The sequence below is a fragment of the Aspergillus costaricaensis genome, assembly GCF_003184835.1.
Source record: "Aspergillus costaricaensis CBS 115574 unplaced genomic scaffold BO79scaffold_14, whole genome shotgun sequence".
Lineage (NCBI taxonomy): Eukaryota > Fungi > Ascomycota > Eurotiomycetes > Eurotiales > Aspergillaceae > Aspergillus > Aspergillus costaricensis.
In genome coordinates, this window is record NW_020291814.1 from 612,269 (window position 1) to 634,775 (window position 22,507).

Consider the following 22,507-nt stretch of genomic DNA (forward strand, 5'->3'; position numbering starts at 1 on the left):
TGCATGTAGAACTGATAATCAGAAGACACACTGATTTGTACCGTTCCTCATAGCAAGCTCTTACCCAAAAAGGAAATTCGTACGGCCTCACAGAAAGGCACAAAAGATCACGTGACACTTCAGGTGATGCATATAATTGAACGTTCCACAATCCGTTTGTTGCACTGCCTTCATCGATTTATCAGTATAAAAACCTTAGTAGGACGTATATCAAGTCCAGAGTTAGGATACCTTCTCTGCATATCCCTCAACGGCTGTTCAACAATCAACAGCCAAAATGCCACCATGGCGGACACCGCGAGTCCTTCTCACAGACTTTGCCTGGCCAAACAACATCCCAGAAGTCCCAAGTGACCAGATATTACCAACCCCTGTCCATTATTACCTGAGATTGTTCTCTCACTCATGCTGTAACTGGGTCGGGATGTCCTTCAACAATCAAATTGCTTAACTCCCCTTTGGGTTACTTCTGAAATGATCTGACAGTACCCGCATAGAAGAGGTGTTGACTATGAAAGTTGCCAGACAAGCAGGCCTTCCAGTCCCAAAAGTCATTTGCTATAAGGACCGTCCGGATACTCCTCACGCACCAGTTCCGATCCTGATGACCCGTGCACCCGGCAAACAGCTAGGTGAAGCCTACAAAGCACTCAATAATGAAAAAAAAAAAAAAAAAAAAAAAAAAAAAAAAAAAAAAAAAAAAAAAAAAAAAACTCGATAACGAGACAACTTGACCTCTATCTGAAATTAATCCGGAAGTGGAAGAGACCCTGGGGCGGGAAGAGAATCTGCTCCCTCATTGGCACTCCTATTCGAAGTACCAGGGTCCCAGACCACCGTATTGGCCCATTCGAGACAGAGAAGGACTTCAACGAGTATCTCATTGAACCTGGTTCGCCGGGTGAGTTCCGATCGAAGCGGGAGTACAAAGAAGCCTTGCGATGCAGGGTATATCCCATCCAATCGTTTTCACTCACGGGGATTTGCAATATTATAACATCAAGGTACAGGATGGTCGCATCACAGGGCTTTTGGATTGGGAGGCTGCTGGCTGGTATCGCTTGATTTTGACTGTAGGTGGCATGGATTATATGTTGAAATTGGAGATTGCACGAGCGTTGACGTCTTTAACTAGTGAGTCTTGTTCTTGGTGAGTAACTTGATGAGTTCCGACGCCAAGGGCTACTGGGGCAAATGCTACTTTCATCATGGCGGGCTATCACAGCTGCTTAATGAAGTGACAAGAAGAATGGCCTTGGCAAATCACCTATAAGCTTGTGTTGAGGAGCCGATTCACTGGCTCGTTGCATTAGATAGTCGAGAGAATCGCAACACACCAAGCACTATAACATACTCTTTTCACGTAGCCAACCACAGTACCACATACTCTACGCAGCACCAACATTCTCCACCCTCTCCGTCCCACCCTTTCCGTCTTCCGTCCGCAACTCCACCTCCACCCCATCATGCCCATCAACCACCTTCTTCTCCCCCGAAACATTCACATCCGTTGTCCGATGTCCATCCAACAGCTTCCGACTCACCGTATTTGCATAGATGGGGAATATCCATGCGAGGACATAGAAGGCCGTCGGGATCGCCATGGCTTTGTGAAAGTTGCCCGTATGGGTGGCCACAGCTCCAGTCATGGGCGGGATGGCAGCACCACCAGAGATAGCGGCTACTAGCATACTGCCGCCGCGCTTGGTGTGTTGGCCTAGACCGCGTAGAGCGAGGGTGAAGATTGTGGCGAAGCAGGCCTGTATTAATTTAAATTAGTATGAGGTGGGAGTGGAGGTGAGTGCGGGGCGACGTACACTTTCAAAACAAAGCACGAGAATCAACATAGCCACGCTGGTAGGACCAGATGTGGTGGTTGCAGCGACACCGAATATGAAGCACAGTCCTAGGTATGTGGCGAGGATGTAGCGGGGTTTTACCCCGACAGTGATGAGGCCGCTGGAGACGAAGCGCATGAAGGTGTATAGGCCTTGGCCGACGGCGAGAAGGTCGGCTGATGAGACGTTAGAGGCACCATCCAGTCAAAGTGATAAGGAAAGGAAGTGGGAGACTTACATGACTTGGCAGCACTATATCCCGCCTCCTCGGCGAAATTGATAAAGTAGTTCGCAACAGCCACCTGCGCCCCGGTATAGCAGAACTCACTCCACACGCCAAGGAACAAATTGTACTGTTTCCTAAACGGCCCAACATCGGTCTCGGAGATATCCCGCTCCTGCAGACCCATATCCGCATCAGTAACCTCCGGCATAGGCGCGATATAGAAGAGCGGCACAAGCAGGGCCACGAAGCATGCGACACCTAGGTACACCCATTGGACGTTCTTCAGTCCCTGTTGTGTATCGACGGTGTTGGCGAAGAAGACGCGTGAGGCGAGAAGCGGCGCCACGAATGTTCCCACGCCTTGGATACCCTGCGCTAGGTTCAGTCGAATCTCGGAGTATCGAGGGGGGCCACAGATGGCAAGGAAATTGTCGGCTCCGGTTTCGAGGGTCGAGAGGCCGGCGCCGACGACGAACATGCTGCCGCAGAAACCACCGAAGGAAGCTTTGACGCCGCTGGGCCAGAAGAGGAGGCATCCGATTGTCATTACGCATAGGCTATGTGCAATGGTTTTAGTGGAGCGAGATGGGAGGGCTGTGGTAGTCTTACCCAGTCATAAATGTGACGCGGAAACCGAATCGGCGGAGAATCCATCCCGAGACTGTCAAGGGACAGAGAAAGTATGCGCCAAAGTACGCGGCGGATAGGCCTGATGACATGCTTGCCGTGATATTGAGTTCATCTTGGAAGTGGGAGTTGAGGGTATCAAGGAGGCCGTAAGCAAAGCCCCAGAGGAAGAAAAGAATGGTTACTAATTGGGGCAGATGTTAGTTAGTCACCGGATCACACAATATACTGGGGACCTCGAACCGAGAAAATTAGGGAAAAGGGACTGCTTGAGCGTGATGCCCGAACCATCAGTAATGGCCCTGTCATCGATTGTGATGCGGCGTCGCCACATGTTGGGCTATCGCGGAAGAAGGAGCCGTAGCGTGGATAATGGAAGAAAAGGGGTCAGTTGTGCATCCGGGGTGCGAAGACCACGATGCAGCCCTAGGGGAAGCGCATCCTTTTATCCAATCTGCATCTGGAGAAGCCCAAGCTTCTGGGGTTTCGGGATAATCAAGACCGAAAAACAAGCCATGTGCTTGATGAGAAGGCTCGAGAGCTGCTGGAAAAGTTGAGCAATCTATAGCGAGTGGCCCAAGCCGACGCCAGACCAGGGTTTCTGGACGACTGTTGGTTATGGAACGCCACAAGCAAGGCGGATATGCCATGGCCAGCCGCGTGGCCCGCAGACCGCATCCAGTCCGTGTTGCGATTGGCTGCATTGTTGGGCTGGGGTAAAAGCGAGAAATTGGCTATTAATTTAGGTTTTGCGGGGTTGGACCCCACTCGTGCGTCCAGGGTACCTGGAGGAAATTCATCTCTGGCGCCTAACTGGGGTTTAGACAAAGTCTATTACATAGATTAGTCTGATATATGCAGCTCATTGATTTAATAAGCGACAACACGGTATGTACAATTCTCGAAGAGTAAAGCCGCATTCAACCTCTGACGGCATGGATATCAGTACATGATCCTCCAGACACATGGACCTCCAAGCCGTCCTTGCTGTCTATCTGTTGTTTTCCATTTACTGAATACGACGTTATGGAAAATGGCACGCTGACGACTCCCTCTGTACCACTAGGGCCACACACGCTCAACTGCACGCTCGTGCCATTCAACCGCCAGCTAGCCTGGATCGCCCCATGAGGAGTGGGCACTCTTCCCCGTGCCCATGAAACATTCACATCTAACATCGCGGGACGAAACTCCCAGTCAGAAAATCCAGCCGAAGTCGCTTGAACACCGAGGACATATTCCGACAGAACGTACGTTGGCGCAGCTGCCCAGGGGTGTGCATGCGACGTGTAGAGGTCAAGCCCAGGTCGGCCATCAGGGTAAAGGTATTCCCAAGTTGTACCAGTATAGTATTCATCCTGGGTGACCATCGCAGCCCAAAGTTGGTCAAGGAGCACGCTAATAGCAGTAGATCTGGCTTGACTTGAGTTGGGGCTATTGCGACTCTCCTGCAAAATTGATTCTAAGAGGAAACCGGTGAGAAAAGGCGCAAGATTAGTCGTTGATGCGTCGGCAACGGAGCTCGACGTTTTGTAGCCTATTCCAAGCCGAAGAGAGGATAATGCTGCGAGGGAGGATTCTGCTTGCGTGGCATTGGCGACTCCCGCAAGAATAGCCCAGGCAGTTCCGGTGATAGACTGCTCGGTCGGGTTGCTCAGGTCGGTCGCATAGTATCCAAAGCTGGAATTCCAGAGCCGTTGGCTGATCGCAGCTTTGATTGAAGTCGCCGAACGAGTCCACGTTCTCGCAACATCGGTCTCATTAATCGCGGATGCCACATCGGCCATCTGGTCGAGTGTGTGGGCAAGGAGCCCCGATACTGCAGTGCCATTGTCGGATCCCGAGAAGAATGCCCCGATGTCAGTGGCGACGGCCAGTCCGGATTGGTCATCGATCAAAGGCAGGATAGCTTCCACGCCCTTCTTGATCTTTGTCCAATGCTTAGCCACAAACACTTTGTCGCCAGAGTTTCTGTAGTGACCAGCAAATACGTTGAGAAGGAAAAGCTGGTAATCAAGAAGTCCGAAAGAAGCATACGTGTCAACGTATTTCGCCGACTGGCCCATGGCAGGCGACATGCTGAAATAGCCAGCGTACTGCGACGAGTCCGGTGCCTGACGGTCAATCCAGTATTCTAAGGATCCTGTTATAAAATCGGAGCGATAGGTGCTGGACTGGATGACGCGGTAAGTGTGTACAAAATCACCGTTCCAGACAAGACGGTCCCTTTTCGCGCCGTCCAGACAGACGGAGTGCTTACTGGCCATCACTCCATATTCCTCGAGGACGGAGCTGAGCGTCATCGGATTCTGGTACAGCTGGGTACCATTCTGTGCAATGACCTCAACATCCTTGACAAGAGCGATTTGATCCCGATATGGCCCAAAGCCCCAGGTACCGCCTGTCAGACTGCCAGAGGAGCCAGTAGTACCAGATACGATTTGCAGGTCATCCAGTGCCACGAATGTCTCGGTCCCATTGATGGTAACGGCGTATCCGGTCGCATTGATGGAAGTCGAGATCTCATACCATTCTCCCTCCTTCATGTTGAAGGGTAAAGAATAATGATTCACTTTTCCGGTGGTGAGAGAGGTCTGATTCACCAGGTTCCACCCGTAACCCACAGCTAGTGTGTTTGCAGGGACGATCGTTCGGTTGGTATTGACAAATGTGGAGTCAGCAGGGTATTCGCTGGTAAGAACAAAATAAGGACCAAATCCGCCCACACCAGCGGCAACCTTCCAACCTGTCCCTCCACGGATAATCTTGGTCTGGAAGGTCATGGTGTAGTTGTCAAAGGACGCTCCTGCCACTGATTGAGCAGGTTGCTGTCCACGAAGATACACACCTTCGTCAGTGACTTCCCATGTTGATGGTGCGGTATCTGCCGCGATGCATGCTTGCTGGACTGTGCGTGGCCCTAAAGCCCATATTTCATTATACAGATTGTTCGAGCTCTCGAAGAACCCTGGCAGTTTGTTTACCGGAGTGCGGTCATTTCCAGATTTGATACCAGCTTCGCATATGCGAACACTGCCATCTGTGAGGAGCTTGAGGTTCTGCCAGCGAAGGCCCCCTTGAATGAAGAAGGATTCCACTGTCCCGGGTGAGGTGACATTGAACGTTTCGACGCGGAAGGTATCAGAGAGGCCGTTGGAGAAGGTCCATGGGCCATCACCAAACGGCTCGTCAAGACCGGTCTTGGTTTCGGTGTACTTGGCCTCGATCTGGACTGCGTTGGATAGAGAGTCCACATGGAAGAAGGGGAATCCCCCAACTTCGGTACCGTAGTCCAGGGTAATCAATGAGCTTTTCTGGTCAAGCGTGAAGCAGGATGCGTTTCCATGCTGGGTATAATTCGCAAACCCCAAGCTGGTGCCGTATCGGGTAGGAAGCACGATAGTGTCACTGTCAATTTCGTCAGCAATAACCAAGTCACTAGGGTCAGTATGTTTACGCGCCTTTGGGCACCTATGAGCGACGCGAACAGCAAGCTGCTGCACGTAAAGATGGCCAATGGCTTCCCGGACATTTTCCTATATGGCTGTCAAGGTGTCATTCCTACGAGCATCCTCCAACACTGCCATTCAAATAAGTACCCTGGCTAGTGAAATTTCGTCAGGCACCAGTTTTACCCCAGCGGCCGACTAGGTCAATATGTCGGGATGTGGGCACCTCCGTCTATCTGCCACGGCGATTGGTGCACGGGCTATCGCTCCCCCGACTGAATTACATTGAGGGTCCTATCCCCGCATTCCTGGCGGGCTAATATGTGCCGAATCTGCTGCATGTTCTCACTATTTCCATTTCTTAGTGGGTACTTCTTTCCCAGGTTCCCCAGCAACGTTCCGAGCAGCAGACCTGGATTCCCACGTGCTTATGGGTGGTGCTCGATCAAGTCGAAGCTGAGGGCAAAACACATCAGCCAGAAGAGGAAAGTGGAGGAGGAGCAAGTCCGCCTTCTACTTTGGGAAGGTGTTTGGCAAAAACCTGGCAGAATAATACCGCCTTGGAAAGTTTGCCGAACGCAATTTATCTGGCCTCAGGCATCACATTTCAGGGACATTGCCAATCACCCCAGGAGATCGGTTCCTTGGGAGGACAACTTCTTTCTCCAGGTATACCTCCCACAAATCATTGTCATTATATCCTTACGTAAAGATATTATCGTCTGGTTACACGTCGTACCCGGAGTCCTGTCGAGAGTGGAATAAAGCCTCGCAGGATCTAACCCTTGACGATGAATCCGGTCCCATCCAGCGTTTGCGCCTTCAGATTGACTCTGTATTCATATCAGGCCACCATCTAACACATACGAAGTACATATACCGCCAGGGAGCTTCGCCCCGCAGAACCAAGATTCAGCGATGTCGATCTGTGGGAGGCCTAACACGCCAACACGGGAAGATCATCGCCCTACATCTCAATCTCGTATCCGGGGCGGAGAATAAGCAAGAGACATGATCACCGAAAGTGACTTGCGCCAGGCTAAAGGCTATACCTACCTGTCTTGCAACTGCATTTAGAAGCCACCCATGCCTAATGACTTCTGAAATATACCTCTGAGCTTTTTAAATATTCTACAAGTCCACGCACAGCATCCTCCCTCGACTAACCAACGCAGATAGTCTTTTAACGAATATTCCACGGCGACTACAGCGTAATATTGTCCTCGGCTGTCAGAAAAGCCATATCAAACCTCTAAATGACGTCAGCCTACTGTATCAGATGCAGGCATAGCTGCATATCATGATCAGACCTTTGCCATTCAGTGAACATACCTTAGCTATCAGGCTCTATCCGGAGTATCCGGATGAGTCCATTTAGATACCTACAGCTTCGCGCAGAGCCAAGAGTGGCTATGAGCCTATCCAACAATACTTGCGTCGAGCATTGGGCTCTATCAAGCGACTCTTTGGACGCCTCACACTCCTGTCCATTCATGTCCAGTAGATACTTCATAAGGATTGTACGAGCACTCGTAACCAACACCAGCACGATCATAGCCTGGTCACCTACACAACTACAGCCAGTCCATGGAGCAATATAAATACCATCTCAATTCACCAGGCTAACAACCTGATTCACATCCGAGCCATCGCATCATTCATCTCCTGATCGAATTCCAGTACAAAATCGAACCAAGCAGCCCTTTAGCATCTCCAGAATGCAAATCTTCTCAGCTCTCACCATTACCATCGCTACCACACTTCTCACCTCCGTTCATGGAACTGCCACTATCGGTCAAGCCTGCAGCGGCAGCAGCACTTACGACTGCACCGACGACTTCAATGCCGTGGCAATCTGTAATGGTGCACGATGGGTAGAGGCCGCCCAGTGTGGAGGTGGATGCTGCGCCTGGCCCTTGGGTGACCCCGCTCCGTTCTGTAGTTGCTAGACGACGAACTGAGGTAAGCTCCCTTTAACAGTCCTGATATGAGGCCTGGAATGTGCTGACTTCGGTATGTTATTGTTCTACCACAGAGCCACAGCTTGAGTGTATTGGTCTTGTTGCTGGCAAAGTTCGGGGTCAATGTCTTATTATATCTTGTGGGCTATTCTACATGTGATGTATATGGGTTTTTTTGAGTGGCTGTATGGTGGTGTCCGAAACAATGACCTAATTTATCATGATGGACATAGCTGCGTACTGCGCATGAACTCAAAAATCCTGAGGACACGGATTTATATCCCTATAAAAACCAGTCATTTGTTCGATTCAACAAAGTAAAGCTTTTGGATCTAATCGTTAGCGAAGCCTGTCTAGGAAGATAACAATGCCATACTGCCTAATCATAATCAAGCATCGGATAAATATGTCCCTTCCGATGTCGATATTTCTATCCATCTTTTTCAATGCGAGAGAGAAAATTGACATGATTCTCCACTATCAAGTGGGAGATCAAAACGCTAGCCTATTTTGGTTTGGTCCAAGGATTAGGCATAATCCTGTACCATTAAAGTGCGTGATTGGTTGATTTTGGCCGCCATTTCCCTGCTGCGCCAACTCACGCCCCGGCGCGGGGCATTGGTAAAGGACAGGGTAAGGCATTCACAGTAACAAACTGGATGAACGGTTCAAGCTCATTATATACATTGCTTCTTTAAGACTTATAGTCGCGATATTCAGTCGAGAGATGCCCGACCTTCTCTCCAAAGCCAAATCTTCACTTTTCAGGAGAAGACGACATGAGAAGAAAACACATTGTACCCGAGGCACCTCTCCTAGCAAGGAGGGCTTTGAAGCCTCAAAAGGCCTGACACCCAAGCGTGAGAATTTTGAAAGACCTGCCTCCCCATCTGACGATCTCTGGGTCCAGGCCGAGCGCAAATCGAGAGCAAACAGTGAACTGGATAAGATTATGACAGCATCTGTTGAGATATTGCAGTCCGAGTATGGTTTGAGCTTTCAACCCGGGGATTCATGCCTTCATGAACGGCTATCTGAGTTCCTCGAGACCAAGGCAGCTCAAGTGGAGGAGAAGAAGTGGATGATAAACCTAGGGACCCATGCTATCATCGTCCGAGATCAACTTACCAAGGTCTTCCAAAATCTCCTTGCGGTTAAGGATATTGTGACAACTGCAGCGAATGCAAGTCTAGCAGCCTCACTTGCCTGTGCTGGAATAATGGCTTGTTTTACGGTGAGCGGAGCTTAGTACTTTCCCTGACATGCGTGGCCTAAATTTTAACGATCTTCAGACGGTTATCCAAGCAGCAGAGCAGCATTCCCATCTTTTGCAAGGCTTAGAATCTATTTCTGATTTGATTTGCCGACTTCACGTAATGGAGCGCCTCTATTTGCACTCGAGCACAGAACAGGACATTAGCCTCCTCGATAATCTTCGGAAAATCATTATTTCATTCTACTCAAAGATACTAGAATTCCAAGCCCGAGCGCTCTGCTATTTACACAAACCTCGAGCATCCCGGTTCTGGAGAGATGTTCTTAACCGGGACGGCTGGACCAACCTGCTGCAAGAATTTGAGAGATACCAGAATACAATAGGTCGAACCACTTGCGTAATTGCAGATGCAGAATCAAGGCAAAGGCATGAAGAGCTTCAAAATGAATATAAAAAGATACTGGAGGCCTTACGCGATCGCGATACATGGACAACAACATCCGATCGAGACAAGCAGGTGAAACGGTTTCTGAACCTGCTCTACACTTGTCCCTATAAGGACCGGAAAGACCGAAACAATAAGCGTGTCCCTGGGACCTGTGAGTGGTTCATAGGACACAATAAGTTCCATGCCTGGCAAGGAAGCTCAGGCGACGATCTTTCCGGTCTACTATGGGTATCAGCTGATCCAGGATGCGGCAAGTCGGTCTTGACTCGATATCTAGTGGATGAAGTTCTTATCAGCAATGATAAGCGAACAGTCTGCTATTTCTTCTTTAAAGACGATTTTGCTGACCAGAAGAGTGCAACAAGCGCGCTTTCAGTGATATTAAGGCAGCTATTCATAGCTCAGCCTCACCTTTTGCACGATGCAATCCTGGACAAAGTGGACACTGATGGCGACCAGCTGATCCAGTCATTCTCAGAGTTGTGGAATATATTGATGTTAGTTTCGACCAATCCCAAGGCAGACGAGATAATCTGTCTCATTGATGCCTTAGATGAGTGCCAGGACGAGGATCGGAACCGGCTCATCAATGCCGTCAACGATTTCTACTCAGGCCCCCATAATAATAGCAAGCTGAAGTTTTTGTTCATGAGTAGACCCTATGAGCATATACGGCGTGGTCTCTCTGATCTCATAACAATTCTACCCACAATTCATTTAAGTGGTGATGGTGAGAGAGAGGCTGAGCAAATTTCACAAGAAATCAACCTTGTTATCTCGACAAGAGTGCACGATATCAGCAGACAGAGATCATTGACGAATGGAGAGTGCGAGATGCTCATACACAAACTTACTGCGGTTTCAAATCGAACTTATTTATGGGTGAGCTTGATATTAGATGTTCTTGAAAACACCCCGGAGTTCTCAAAAGGCAAGGTCCACCGGATACTGAGCGATCTACCTACCACCGTCGACAGTGCCTATGAGAAAATATTGGATCGGAGTCCTGATAAAGAGAAGGCAAAGACTGTTCTTCATATCATTACAGCTGCCATGCGACCTCTTTCCTTGGATGAATTATCTCTCGGTCTTGCACTTAGTGCAGGTTATCAAGATTCGACAGATATAGCTGATAACATGGAACCAGCATATCGCTTCAGGAAGACTTTGAGAGACCTTTGCGGACTCTTCGTGATCATTCTGGATGACAAGGTCTACCTCCTTCATCAGACCGCGAAGGAGTTCTTGGTACAGGATAGCAACTCTACTCCGGACAAAACTCTTTCGCAATCCACAACAACGTGGAAGTATTCACTCCATCCAGGTGAATCAAACCGGATTCTCGCAGAAATATGCATTTCCTGTATATCTCTTGAATCAGATGGCTCTTTCCAGGGATGTATGCTAGATTACTCATCATGTTATTGGGCCACTCATTTCCGCCAAGCTTGCATTCCAGACGAGGATCCGCTAACAGACCGCGCGAAGTCACTTTGCGAACCAATGTCGGATATATTTCGAACATGGTATAGGATCCATGCCGTAAAGGCCGATGATGTTCCTGACAGCACTTCAATGCTTTTGATTGCGTCATCAATGGGGCTCACCGGAGTGGTCAAGTCCATTCTTCCTGCAGGAAAAGCAACCCTTAGCTCAAAGGATTCGGAACACGATCAGACACCGTTATTATGGGCAGCAGAACGTGGTCACACAGCAGTTGTGAGGCTGCTGCTCACCGCAGATGAGGTGGACATCGACTCTAGGAACTCAGTAGGTCGAAGCCCATTATCATTGGCAGCTCAGAATGGCCACCATGAGGTGGTGAAGCTCCTTATCCAGGAAAGTATAGACATAGATTCGAAGGATATGGCTGGCAGTACGCCGCTAGCACTGGCAGCTGAGAATGGCCACGAGGGAATAGTTCGCCTCCTACTTGCCACTGGCAAGGCAGATATCGACTCCAGTGATTCGTCCGGAATTAGACCCCTGTCGTTGGCAGCACGATCTGGGCAAGAGGCAGTGGTAAAGCTCCTCCTTGCTAGCGAAGAGGTTGATGTCAATTCAAAGGATTCAAGGCTAAGGACACCAATTTACTGGGCAGCAAGAGGAGGCTACGAAGCCATAGTGAGGCGCCTTCTCGATACAGGAAAGATAGAGGTTGACTGCAAGGACTCCGATAACGGTACTCCTCTGCTCATGGCAGCAATAAACGGCTATGATGGAATTGTGAAGCGATTGCTTGCTACTGGGGAGGTTGATGTTAACGTAAGAGATGAAAGCCATAGCATGTCATCACTTTCGTGGGCTGCATGGGCAGGCCACGATGCAGTGGTTGAGTTGCTCCTTGCTACGGGGGAGGTGAATGTTAATACTAGGGATCAGAGATATGGTAGATCGCCGCTTTCGTTAGCTGCTAAGGAAGGGCACGAGAAAGTGGCCAAACTCCTGCTTGCTACAGGGAAGGCAGACGTTGACTCAAGATGCATGAAGGGCCGTACTCCTTTGTCTTGGGCGGCATGGGAAGGTCATGACACGGTGGTGAAACTCCTTCTTGCCACTGAAGGGGTGGTCGTCAACTGCAGAGACTCGGAGGATCGTACGCCCCTGTCTTTGGCAGCGGAGACTGGCAAAGAGGCTGTAATAAGGCTTCTCATTGCTACAGGAAAAGCAGATGTGAACGCCAAGGATGTGACTGGACGCACCCCCCTGGATTGGGCAGCAGAGAGTGATCACCAGGTTGTGGTCAAACTTCTTCAAAGTGCTGGTGCATAGAGTCTGTTTGCCCTTGCATTGCTTTCTTCAACCGGGAAAGCGGGAGTGATATGGACGAGAGTCAGGCTCTCTAGTTTCTTACTATGGGAATCTGCCGATATTGCCTTTGCAGCCTCTAGCAGTGTCGGAGATGGAAAGGGGTACCCCTAATATATTCAAACCACTTTATACAAGGGTTTGGATTACGACAAGAACTTCAATCCACCTCCCAAGCACACATTGTCAATACCAAATACGTAACCTAACGTCATATCATCGCACAATCCTCACAGATAAGTACCCCTAGCTCTCACGCCTCTCCCTGACATTTACCCACCTCCGGAAACCGAACCCATTCCGACACCTAACCTGCAGCATCAACACAGCCCACACCAACAGCCGATATCCCACCATCAACACTACGCCCGCAACCAGTCCTATCTCCGGACGGTCTGTATTCAACCCATAAAGCTCCAAAGCCTGTTCCCCGGTTTGAAGAGGACACGAACCATCCGCGCGACGCTGGCCATCCGTGCACTGCAACTCCAAACCACCCAGACAGTAGTACGCCAAATTGTCAATAGCATACTTGATAGGTGATACATGATTAAACCACTGCAACACACGCGGAGGACTCAGACTCATCGTACCTCCAAGCATCGTAAATATAGATAACAGCGCCGACGTGCAGTTTACAGCGAGACTGATTTTCCGTCCAAAAGCGAGACACGCAAGCATACTCAATGATTCGCCCGTGTTAAGCGCACATACTGCACTCAAGAAGCAGACGCCGAATTGCGTCGCCGTGGGACCCAGCTGTGCGGCGTAGGCGAAGAGAAGGCTGAATATCCCGGCTGCAATTATTTCGAATGGAAGCTCCATCGCTGTGTATTGGACGAGGAAGGCTGTAGCGCCATACAAGTGCATGGAGGATTCATGCCTGAAGAGATCTCGCTCGGCTGGGAAAGTCGCAATGTTTTGAAGCATGCCGATGAAGGCCACCGGGCCATACTGTATCATGAGACCCATGCGTGTCTGGATCGAATTGTAGTCCTTGTGCAGGGGGGCCACGAATATGGTCCAGATAAGTCCCATCCCAGGGCATTGGACAAGTCGCACGAACATAGATAGGGGGTTGCGGAGCATGTTGAGATAGGCTCGGTGGAGGAGCACGTGCGTGGTCGGGATAAAGCGGGAGCATGTGGATTGGGGTCCAGGGAGGTCAGAATGGGAGAGGCTAGGAGTTTCTAAAGCTGTCGATATAGCTGAGGATTGCGATTGTGTCCAATTATCCACTAGGCGCTCTATTTCCTGGGCAGGAGAGCTAGCTGCTATATCCATGAAGTAATCAGGCGGGCTCATGGTATGTGGACAGGTGTGTCCGAGACGGTCAAAGTAGGAAAGCATCTGGCCTGCCTCAGCTGCGTACACAGGACGGCCGTCCGGGGTGAGAAGAAGACAGGTCGAAATCAGTGCCCACATGGCGGAGGATGGTTGGTGAATGGAGATGATGACGGTACATCCATCGGATGATAGTTTATGAAGCAGCTCAAGAACGGAGAGAGCAGTGCGGGAATCTAGGCCGGAGGTTGGCTCGTCAAGAACCAGAACTCTGGGTTCCGCTACAGCTTCGCAGGCAATTGACAGGCGTCGCTTCTCGCCACCACTTATTCCTTTGTTAAGGTCGATCCGACAATGGGATTTGCACAGAATTCCAACCCAAATTGCCTGATCGTATCCTCCACCCGCCCTTTCCGCTCGTCTGAGGACACGGACCCAGAACATCTCAATTCAGTGGCAAAGTACAATGTTTCTTGCACAGTCAGATTGGAAAGAAGATTGCAGTCATCCTGTGGGACATATGATACTAACACACGGAGTCGTTGACTATTTATGGGAGAGCCATTCAGCGTGATAAAGCCGCGGGACTCTCATGATGACTGCAAAGATGAGGGTAGTCGGCCAGCTAGGGCACTCAGTAAAGTCGTCTTGCCGCTTCCTGAAGCCCCCATGATTACATTCAACCGTCCAGAGCGTAAAGTGGTCGACACTGGACCAACGACTCGAGACGATCTTCGCCCAAACCAAGCCCATCTCAGCAACCGTGTCTTGTAGAGCTCTAGCTCATTTAATTGTATACTGCTTTGGCGAGATTGAGTTGGATGAGGGGCGGATGGCTTCTCGTGGAGATATGCTTCGCTTCCCTCATTTCCTGCGTCTGCCAAATACCAAGGCCGCCCAGTAGGTTTAGAAAAAAGGATCGCAATTGCAGAGCACTGATAGAAAATAGCAAACACGCATAAGATTAGAATATGCTTCCAAATCCCACCACTCGGAAGTCCTAAGCTGTCCATTATAAAAGCACCAGTGTACACCTTGCATTGCGGATCTTGGGCATCATGAGAGGGGCAGTCGTAGAGATACCCAGGACTGGAGCCTTTGTACCCAACAGACTCAAGGGTGCAGAGGGCGCTGAAGGTATAGAAAGTTGTTGTGAGCCATTTCAGCCATTGCACATACACCGGCCTTTGATTAGCCTGCAAAAAGTACCCCGAGGCAGTTGTCTGTAACGTGAAGTACATATTCCCTATGAATATGGCCCCGTAAAGGTTCCGGGTCGTGGCGACAGAAACGCTTGCAAATCCAACGGCAGTTATATGTGTCACAACCATTATCAACCAGAACAGTAAGATTTGCGAAGCACTGTCCCGGTAGCCCACCATGGGATAATATATGGCAGGAAACAACGTGGGCAAGCTGAGGTCTTCCAGTATCAACTTCACTGCTCGTCGACTGAGAGTAAAAAGTGCAGGACCAACAAGCTTTTCACTTCGTTCGTGATCAAAAACTTTGGTATCTTCAAGCAATCGACAGATCTCGCTGATCAACATAAGGTACCCATAAAGCCCCGTAGCATCCCAGAGGCTTCCTTGTCGGGAACGAATTCCTGCAAGGGATCCATCCAAGTGCCAAAATACCCATCCAAGGATGGCAGCGAGCACAGCAATCATACAACCAATTCCAATGAGCGGCGGTATGTCTCTTATACACACTACCATCATGCGCTTTGTCAGGACTTTCCACTTCGTCCAGAATCCCGGTGTTTTGCCATATGGTGCTGGAGATTCCAGAAGCTGTGCCGGAAGTGTGACCATTTCGAGTGCATCTGTTGAAGAGCCTTCAAATGGCGCCAAGTGGTGGAGAGGCAGATCTAGTGTGCTGTGTAACCATGTATTCGTGGTGATATTCTCTATGAGAAATTCGGCTGGGTTGACGAATGCGGGCAATTTGAACCCGGAACGGTCGAGGTAATCAGGCACTGCCTCCTTTGGTCCATCATATAGCACATGTCCCCAAGCGAGAAGGATGATGTGATCAAACATGTCCCAGATACTTGACTTCGGAGCATGTACGGATATTATCACTGTCATACCACCAGCAGCTAGGTGCTTTAGTGTCTGCATGACTTGCCAAGCGGTTGTAGCATCGAGTCCTGGGAGGAAAGGTGATCAGTACGAGTCTCAAAGATTATGAAATATGGAATAGCTACATACCTTTTGTCGGCTCGTCGCAGAACAGCACCGAGGCCCCCGTCAGCAGTTGAATGGCGATGCTGACCCGCCGCCTCTCGCCGCCACTACATCCATGCCCGCTCCCATGCCCTATCCGGGTGTCGGTGCAGGTCTCTAGTCCTAGCCTTCTAATCAATTTATCGACCGCTTGATCCCGCTGGCACGCGCTTTTCCATTTCGAACGGAGGTCAGCCGCATACTGCAAGGTTTCGCGGACTGTCAGGGTGGCTGGGAGAACATCCTCCTGTATCACATAGGCTGTGCGAAATCGAGACACGTCATTGTGTCCGCTATACGTGATGTCTCCCAGTACTGTCTGGCTTTCACTTTGCAATCTTCCCGACAGCGCATTTAGCAAGGTTGTTTTCCCCGATCCACTTCCTCCCAAAATCGCTGTCAATTTCCCTCCGGGTATGTGTGCCGTTACTGAGTGCAGAACTGTGCGTCTGGTGTTGCGGATTTCTTTGTCTCTCAATTTGTGTAAAGTTTGAATGATTCTCTGCCCAAAAGGCAATTTGACCTGAACAGATACTTCATGTGCTTGGATGTTGACCAGGCCATGGTGCGGCCTTCCGAGCGCGCCATGGTCGGAGGTGGCCATGAAGCTAGAGGGCCTGCCATTGCAGTCTCATGGCCTTAGAGACTACGTATATGAAACTCCCATGTCAGACATAGCTCGATAAACTTCGACGGAGTAGAACAAGAGTGCAGGAGCTAGCATGTGAGGAGTTAGTCAGAACAACCCTAGGGCCAAGTTTCAAGAATGTGTTCTCTCGTCAAATGGAATGTTCGGCAGCTGACGGAGAAGAATGAGGGACAATGCAAAATTCCTCTTACTCTGGAGGCCAATTGATTGGGTAGCCTCATAAGAAGCGACGCTAGACTCACCAACATTGCTAAGTCCAATCCCCAGTAACGAAAGACGATCCCTGGCACTGAAAAGGCTTTCGCGGATAAGGACGTTACATCCATCACGTTGCGATACCATGTGGGGAGGAGCAAACTATCCTCATCTAAAGAGACACGTTTATTAGAATGTCAGAGAAATGCAGTTCGATGACTCGAGTTGGACAAAGTATCATTATCATATCTTGGAGTATCTCATTGTTTTTCTTCGTTTCATTGTGCATTCCCAGCTAGCCCCTAGATAAAACTTAGTCGGATAGCAGGAGACAAAGGTCCTGAGCGCCCTGCATTCTGTGACGATACCGATACCACACCGCCGAAATGACTAGTAGGAGTAAGAGCATATATATACTCCGGTGCGATATTCAGTAGTGGGATGTCTGTTTCCCGGTTATTTGTCTGCAGCTATTTTTATATAGGAGATAGACACCATGGACCTCCTGACAAGGACGAGATATGGAGACGAATACTGCTGTGTTAAGAACGCCCTATTTTGAAGAGAGCCTCGCATTCGCTCCACCCCTGCGATACCGCTTATGATCGCCGTATGTGCCTGCAATTTGGTCCCAGGTGCTAAGATACTGGCCAAAGTTACGTTGAGTATTCCTATGGTGTACTGTATGAAACTGCTCGCGACTGTCGTCTGGGGTATATTTTAACCAAGGAAGCAGTGAGAAGAGAGCTGAGACATACGATAAAGGAAACTCCACACGTTAGCGCAAACAAAAATGAACAGTTGAACATGGCGCGACATAGGCCAGAGAAAGCTGTATGCATAGGTGAGAAGGCTTATAATCCAAGCTTCCAGTGGATCGAAAGCATAGGCAGAAAAGGGCGTCGGAATAATAAAACTGCAATTGTAACTTTATCAGTAGTACGCACAAGGGAGATCCTCATTCAGTGCTTACAGATGATGCTTCTTGTGCATTGCGTTGAACAGGAACGGTTGATGAAATGCTCGATGAAGCCAGTACATGCATGTATCGTTGAAGAAGAAGAATAGTGGGATTTGGGCAAGCTCATAAATCGTACTAACCGTGCCATCACCGATGTCATAGAGCTTTGCATAGCCACGTACTTGGGCAAGGAGTACCGGCACAGTGAGAGCACCGGACAAAAAGATTGTTGCCAAAGACTGCCGAGCCTTTTTCCAGATTTGGTTCCTATAGTATCGTGGGTGCCTCTTCAAAGATTTGTCAAAGTTACATAGATAGCATAGGCTACCGAACATCAGAAGAAACAGCGAGCTGGATAGCCTGTGGATGATGTGTATCAGCCCTGGCCGTATTGGTTATATCGCCGGTGGTACAACCAACCATAAGACTAGAAATATACTCAGCGCCTGGCGATGCGGGCTCTCTCGGCGCCAGGTGCTGGGGTCTGTTAAGGTAGCACAAATCCCGATTGAGCTTTCTTGTAGGCAAATGGACTGCGTGAGCATATCACGGCTAGAATCGTATAACCTGTCGAAGCAAGACTGATCGAGATAGGCTAGAACGAAATCCATTGTGTTGGAATGTGGTTTTCGGAAGACGTTGAACCAGACAGGTGACAATGTATGCTAGGTTGAGGGGTATCACGCAGTCTTATATAGCTAGTGTGTGATTGTACGACCTGTTGGGGTGGAATAGAATTTAACGCCTAGCTGAATGATGGAAGCTCTCCCAGTTCCTTTCTGTATTCCCCTTGTAGACTCTCGTCCAGGTTACACAAGCTCCATGCAAGTCTAAGATATGGAACTATGTCGTATATATTATAAATATTGACAAGGATAGGACAGTCTACCGCAGATATTGCCTGCCTACATGTACATCAAGCATAGTGAACGTAAAAGTATCTAAGCATTCGTGCGTTGCTAGTAAAGTCTGATTAATTAAAATGACTCTGATGTAATAGTTATGGGGCTGTAAGCCATTGTCAGGCAAGACCATAATGAGGCTTTGGGCGCCAGCTATAGTCCAAGACCATTTAAGCGTATAAGGGACAGACAATTGCAGGATGTAGTATTGCCCTGAACAACAGACAGGAACACAGAGTAGGCGGGGAATAGCCTATAGCCCCAAATCATTTCATGGTTTAGTCACGTATCTCCGATTACAGCTACACATGCAACATGGAGCGTTAACTAGAAATGAGGCCAAATGGACTTTCATGGCACAGTATATAGCGTGATGTCAATATCGAAGACTCTACGGAGTACTCAGGGTTGATGCTGGAACTAGCGGACGCGACATACCGGGTCACACTCATTCCGGGCAAGTTAGGGGTGGACGGGCCTGCTGTGCGCCAATGAGAAATTATACGAGAACTACTGTAAGTAGATCAAACATCTCACTATCTGCATACTCATTACTGGCTCACCTCTATGACCTACTCAGTATCTTACATGACTAGCATTTATTATCACCCAAGGAGTTGGGAATATCATGGCGGATACTTGCAGTTTCGGGATCGTGAATCTGACCCAACAGCAGATGTGACGCATCTACTGAGCTGACAAAAGCTTGCACGAGTAGATGCATGTTACCAACAGCTTTATTGCTTAGAATATTGACGAAGACGTTATGAGAACCCACGAGTCTAGACCGCTTTAGAAAATTCATAGTCTTTGGCAGTCTAATGTCCAAACCGACGTCGGATTCCTATTCTCAAAAGAGTAATGCGGTCGCCGTAGAGACCAGGTTGTACATATTTTACATACCAAGCACAGTGTCAGTATGGTGTGCAGATGGAGACGTACCACCTGTAGCGCTGCAGCAAAATAAATCGTATGCGATCGCATCTGCTAGCCTTAGAGAGCGGTATAACGGATCCCAATTTCTCATATTCCAATTTATCCAATGTAGGTGAAATATCAGCATAGTCAAAGCAAAAGTCGTGTTACAATCCGACCATAAGAAAATAGTATGTTTGTTCCATGGAATCAAAACACGCCAGGAACGATTCTCCAGGAGACGCGGCGACAATACTCATCCCTCTAACCAAAATGGCTTCTGTATTGTAACTGCCACCAGCTCTCCCCATGCTTTGGCCAATGCGGTAAGACTTAGTATCCCAGAAATGAGCCACTCACTGCAAGAGAAACAGTGACTATCCACGCTGCTAAGCCATTCAGCTTGTATCTCAATCGTCGACCACTAGGTGTTGTCGGTCCGAAGGCAGTTGGTCCCGGAAGTGCGATACACAGCAGAGCCTGGAAAGTTAACCACGCTGCATGCCCTCCGGTATACTCAAATTTCGGGCGAGGTGATCTCTTCAAAAACCAAGAGAGTATGCGGATATGGCCGGGGCTGAATGTGACGTATCGAAGTCCTGATAGGCAATAGAATAGAACAACACAGTCATAGGTGTCGTAACACAGAATGTGAAGGACATTGATTCCAGAAAGAAAGGGGCATTCTACACCCATCCCTCGAGTTTTCATTGGGTTCATGTCGACTGCTTTGGCTGAAACTTCATCAAGTTTAGCTCAGGCCCTATCTCGTTTGGTGCGAGTAGACGTAGTTGCGTTGGGCTCTCCCTTTTCACGTCAAGTCAATTTAACGAAAACTTTGTGTTGATTCGGCCAGGCAGTGTGCGCTAGTGATATAATGTGCATGTCTCATGTCTTCAATTTCAATAAATCAGTGCATGCCGGACACCCAGAAGGGAGGCAGCCAGATTCCTGCAGCGAAAGATTGTCTCAAAATAAACGTCATACCATCCAGGCGTCCTGCATCTCCATGTGTTCCTCAAGCTACCCCTCAGTATCTGCTTTTTATAATGTATATTGTAAAAAAGTAGTACTTTGACTACAGCTTTATTATCACCCAAATCGACACAAGAGGGATGAAGATAATTGGTGTCACACCCGCCACTCTCCCGCGGTTTGGGGCGTTAACCACGAAATCACCCCATCTCATCACACTTGCAGACCAGTCTGTTAGACTATTATCTAACTATAAGAACGACCAGTTACAATTGATTCAAGAACTACCCATATGCCACCACTGCCGCTCTTCTGCTGCTTCACCTCCTCTCTCTTAAGGAGAATAAAGTGAGACAAACTATGAGGCTGATCCGTCTATGGGAGTTAGTTGTGTTCATCTTTTACCCACTATGAACCCGACCGCAGCATCTATGCCACCTTCTACCCCCGGAGGGGCTGCTCCATTACGCCATGCTGATGTAAAGTTATTTAACTATCTTAGTATTGACAAATCACATTATGGGGTGGACACCCCGCAGACAACATTAAGTTGCCATCCCGCTTCCCATTAATGCAGCTGACCGTTCTAGTAGAACACTTGCGCACTGTGATAGAAACCTCAGTCGTCATCACATTTCTTGTGTCACTTAATGTTTTACTTATTTTGTCCTACCTAAGTATCATTACAAATGTCGTATTGGGACACATTCAGGATCGAATTATTTCCCAACCCCTCCGGACTCCTAGGGATCATAAATCAACCAAGCCACACTACTGAAACGCGCAACGTCAGTTCAACCCTAAATTGTCTTGAAAGAAGGTTTTTCCCCATAGGAGGCCATTTACGATAAAATAGGATGTCCCATCAGGTTACAGAATTCCTGAATTGGGATTTGTTGCGCCTTGCTTGGGAAGACCTGCCTAGGGAGACGAAAGCTTTCCTCTGCAGCTACATTAGAGACGTAAAATCGGATGATTTGGAGTCGCACGTCAAGCACATAGTACGAAGGGATTCTTGCGTGCTGCTATCTAGATTGAAAAGCTAATCGATTGCTAGGCAAATGCGGGATGGGACAGAGTGCGATATCCGTGCTTTGGTATGCTATCGTTTGTGGATTTTGATCTGTCTAGATCCCCAGTCTATGGCGAAATCATATCCAATCTCAAAGCGTCCTCATTCATGCTAGACCTGGGGTGCGGCCTCGGTCAAGAAATTCGTCGGTTGGTGTATGATGGCGCCCCAGCCGAGAATATTGTCGGCTTAGACAAAGACGAGCAATTTATAGAGCTCGGTTTTGATCTATTTCGGGATAGGGTTACCTTAAACTTGATATTCCTTATTGAAGACTTCTTGAATCCTAGTGCAAAACTTGCCCAATTAGCTGGCCACATACATGTCATAAATTTTGGTTACTTCCTGCATTTATGGGATTGGAAAGGACAAGTTAGCGTTGCTAAATGCATGGTCAGCTATCTCTCTCTGCAAGAAGATGACTTGATCACCGGTGTCCAGTTCGGGAGGGAGGACGCTGGACTCTGGAAGGTGCCAAATCTCGACTACTCTATCTTCCTACATAACTCAGCCAGCTTTGCACACATGTGGCATCAGATAGGAGAGGAAACTGGCACCAGGTGGTTGGTTTGGTCGAGAAGCGACCGCGAGGGAACTCACGACAAATTGGATGCTAAGGGATTTCGTTTGCGATGGTACGTGCGGTATAAAGGAAAGCAGTCTCAAACTGAACAGGATGAAAACTTCAGTCTTAAGCAAGCAGACCAGGAACGCTATAAGAGCATCCAACCCAGGAAGATTTTTGAGAAATGA

General features: G+C 48.8%; 7 protein-coding genes across 7 annotated transcripts; 3 read left to right on the plus strand and 4 right to left on the minus strand.

Moving 5' to 3' along the window:
* Positions 1–277: 277 nt before the first annotated feature.
* On the plus strand, positions 278–1,154 carry BO79DRAFT_228129 (uncharacterized protein; the record flags this gene model as incomplete). Its single annotated transcript, XM_025683943.1, has 4 exons — positions 278–426; positions 487–592; positions 760–948; positions 1,005–1,154. 4 exons carry the CDS (start codon positions 278–280, stop codon positions 1,152–1,154), a joined length of 594 nt encoding a protein of 197 aa, XP_025540130.1.
* Positions 1,155–1,388: 234 nt separating this feature from the next.
* Positions 1,389–3,025, minus strand: BO79DRAFT_264699 (glucose/galactose transporter; the record flags this gene model as incomplete). The annotated part of the gene is made up of 5 exons (XM_025686822.1): positions 1,389–1,760; positions 1,818–2,014; positions 2,077–2,621; positions 2,674–2,875; positions 2,935–3,025. 5 exons carry the CDS (start codon positions 3,023–3,025, stop codon positions 1,389–1,391), a joined length of 1,407 nt encoding a protein of 468 aa, XP_025540131.1.
* A 580-nt stretch (positions 3,026–3,605) lies between these two features.
* Positions 3,606–6,498, minus strand: BO79DRAFT_264704 (Six-hairpin glycosidase; the record flags this gene model as incomplete). Its single annotated transcript, XM_025686823.1, has 2 exons — positions 3,606–6,227; positions 6,490–6,498. 2 exons carry the CDS (start codon positions 6,496–6,498, stop codon positions 3,612–3,614), a joined length of 2,625 nt encoding a protein of 874 aa, XP_025540132.1. The 3' UTR covers positions 3,606–3,611.
* A 2,555-nt stretch (positions 6,499–9,053) lies between these two features.
* BO79DRAFT_127182 (uncharacterized protein) lies at positions 9,054–11,064 on the plus strand (the record flags this gene model as incomplete). The annotated part of the gene is made up of 2 exons (XM_025677962.1): positions 9,054–9,335; positions 9,394–11,064. Coding segments are annotated over 2 exons (1,953 nt in total), but the record flags the coding sequence as incomplete, so codon positions are not given.
* A 1,614-nt stretch (positions 11,065–12,678) lies between these two features.
* Positions 12,679–16,689, minus strand: BO79DRAFT_264716 (putative ABC efflux transporter; the record flags this gene model as incomplete). Its single annotated transcript, XM_025686824.1, has 5 exons — positions 12,679–14,172; positions 14,211–14,403; positions 14,458–15,298; positions 15,332–15,781; positions 16,071–16,689. 5 exons carry the CDS (start codon positions 16,687–16,689, stop codon positions 12,820–12,822), a joined length of 3,456 nt encoding a protein of 1,151 aa, XP_025540134.1. The 3' UTR covers positions 12,679–12,819.
* Positions 16,690–17,482: 793 nt separating this feature from the next.
* On the minus strand, positions 17,483–18,501 carry BO79DRAFT_217370 (sterol desaturase family protein; the record flags this gene model as incomplete). Its single annotated transcript, XM_025683361.1, has 4 exons — positions 17,483–17,637; positions 17,688–17,845; positions 17,903–18,250; positions 18,311–18,501. The coding sequence occupies 4 exons, from the start codon at positions 18,499–18,501 to the stop codon at positions 17,483–17,485; spliced, it is 852 nt and encodes a 283-aa protein (XP_025540135.1).
* A 3,361-nt stretch (positions 18,502–21,862) lies between these two features.
* Positions 21,863–22,507, plus strand: BO79DRAFT_146387 (class I SAM-dependent methyltransferase; the record flags this gene model as incomplete). Its single annotated transcript, XM_025678455.1, has 1 exon — positions 21,863–22,507. The coding sequence occupies one exon, from the start codon at positions 21,863–21,865 to the stop codon at positions 22,505–22,507; it is 645 nt and encodes a 214-aa protein (XP_025540136.1).